Source organism: Oratosquilla oratoria, chromosome 26, assembly GCF_046742065.1.
Source record: "Oratosquilla oratoria isolate Oo_2021 chromosome 26, ASM4674206v1, whole genome shotgun sequence".
Lineage (NCBI taxonomy): Eukaryota > Metazoa > Arthropoda > Malacostraca > Stomatopoda > Squillidae > Oratosquilla > Oratosquilla oratoria.
The window spans coordinates 41,075,694-41,078,193 of NC_134802.1; the positions used below are offsets into that span (position 1 = coordinate 41,075,694).

The 2,500-nt window shown below is 46.8% G+C and overlaps 1 protein-coding gene across 1 annotated transcript in view; it reads left to right on the forward strand.

Annotated features, from left to right (window-relative positions):
* SPR (G protein-coupled sex peptide receptor) overlaps positions 1 to 1,303 on the forward strand; it is a 3,221-nt gene extending 1,918 nt beyond the window's left edge. The window contains exon 1 of the mRNA XM_076209586.1: positions 1 to 1,303. This exon is cut by the window's left edge and continues 1,918 nt beyond it. Coding sequence (XP_076065701.1) covers positions 1 to 827 — 827 coding nt within the window. The 3' untranslated portion in view covers positions 828 to 1,303.
* The last annotated feature ends 1,197 nt before the right edge of the window (positions 1,304 to 2,500 follow it).

Genomic DNA, 2,500 nt, shown 5'->3' on the forward strand with positions numbered 1-2,500 from the left:
TAGCATGTTATGGCTGGAGTTTGATGCATGACTCCTTACCCAACCTCTTTCACACAGCTTCGATCTGGCTCACGGTGGCACTGGCGGTCCAGAGGTATATTTATGTATGCCACGCTCCCATGGCACGCAACTGGTGTACATTGTCCCGGGCCATCAAAACAATCGTGGGGATTTATATCTGTGCGGCTTTGCATCAAGCTCCTAGACTCGTGGATGTATTCTACTGGACAGAGTACTCTGAATGGCAGGGGAGGGTCACGGCCGTGTGTGCTTGGCACTACGCCAGGTGGATAATAGAATACCTCGATTTGTACTTTTCCCTTTACTTCGGGTTCCGGGTGATCTTTGTCCACCTCGGCCCCTGCGCATCGTTGGTAGTACTTAACGTTCTCCTCTTCCGGGCGATGCGGCGTGCGCAGCTCAAAAGGGTGAAGCTTCTGCAGGAGAACAAGAAGAACGAGAGCAAGAAGCTCTTCGAGACCAACTGCACCACCCTGATGCTCATTGTCATCGTCACCGTGTTCCTCGTCACGGAAATCCCTTTAGCGGTCATCACCCTCGTCCACATCATCACTTCCTCGGGTCTCGCTGTCATAGTCACCGACTATGCCTTCATGAAGAAGCTCATCATCATGTCCAACTCCTTCATCATCTTCACGTATCCAGTCAACTTCGCCATCTACTGCGGCATGTCACGTCAGTTCCGGGAGACCTTCCGGGACCTCTTCGTCAGGGGCGGGGTCATCAGCAAGCGTGATGGATCCCACTCCTCCCGATACTCCCTCGTCAACGGCAATCGTACCTGCACCCAGGAAACAGTCCTTTAACCCTTTAACGGGCAGAAAGCCACTATCAACCCCTCCCTTTAACCCTCTACCCTCTTCTACTTCCATCCCTCAACCCCTAACACCAACCCACCCCACCCCACACCCCACAGTTGAAAGAAACCATCGCATTCCTGAATAGGTCTCACCCTATAATAGGCACAAGACCTCCTTTCCCCTTCCCCTTCCCATACTCACCTCCTCCTATCCCCTCCGTCTCCCCTCCCCTGCCCTCCTCTACCCTCCTCCTCCTCCTCCCCTGCCCTCCTCTTACCCTGCCCTACCCTCGCGCAGCTAATTTCATTAAAGTCGCCAGGCGATAATCAGAAAAGAATAAACAGTTCAAAAGTCGTACTGGCCGGTGCGTGTAGGGTTAGGCCAGGATAAATCTAACCCTGTGATGGGCAGGGGTCCCTCCCCCTCCTCATCTGAAAATATGCATATATATATATATATATATATATATATATATATATATATATATATATATATAGATATAAAAATATATATATATATAATATATACATATACATATACATATATATACATACATATGTATACATATATATGTATATATGAATATATATCAAACACCAAGTCTTACTGCCCGTTAAAGGGATGGCACAAGTATCCGACACGCCCACTCTTCTTGCGTCACCCAGAGCTTACTAACAGAAAAGAAAAAAGAAAAAGAAAACACGTGCCCAAAGAGCGCCCACCTTATTTTCTTAAAGAGGCAACCCTCTCTATTATAATTCTCACTTTTTCCCCCCCGAACGCTTAAGTTTTTGAAACTTAAGTACCATTAAGCAAAGCGTATTTATGTAACCATTTGTGCCTCGCTCTCTCTCCTCTTTTTTTTTTTTTTTGGTGACCGCTAGCCCTAACTCTTATTTTCTGCGTTTGTTTCAAAGTAATTGCCGAAACCTTTGATTAAATACTGAACTACTGAGTTCTTTGGTACCGTACCTCTGTCATCAATTTGCTGATTCGCAAGTTCGAGAATCAGTAACTATCAGTTGTTCGACGTCTGCCTTGCTATAGCATTCACACTCCTCGACGCCCTCAGAAGGATGTTACGGCCTGTCTCTCGTTAATACATTAATCATACACCGATACGCCTCCTTTTAAACGTACATTCCACTGTCACCTGTGACAGCATCAGCGGGTTTATCGTCGAGCGCCCCTTGAAACGCACACTAAAGATTACATTATGACAAAACGCATTACCCAGCCAAAGGGTGATGATAATAATAATTCTCGCCACGAGTTTCACTCAATGGGAAAACCGCAGCCCCACAGTGGCTGGCAACGATCCACAGAACCTACCACAGGTCTCTTTGGGGAATAAACTTTGCACCGTTTTCTTTCTAATATTAATGTTGGAAGAAGATGGTCTTCAGTTCTCCAGAAGTCAAAAAAGTTGTCAGAAATATGGTTGACATTGCTTGAGAGAAATCTTGGTCCCAGTGCAGAGACCGTGTGTCAGCCTCTCAGGGTTGCATTTGAAATTAGGCAGGGGTCTCCGAGGACTGGTCTCCGATCTGAACGAGTTCTTTTTTGGACCTTGACCCTATTCCAGCTAAGGGTGGGGGTGGGGTGGCGGGGACGTCAAACCTCTGTTTGTTGATGGGACCATTTGGTACTTGGCAGCGTATTAGATATACAAGCTGGCA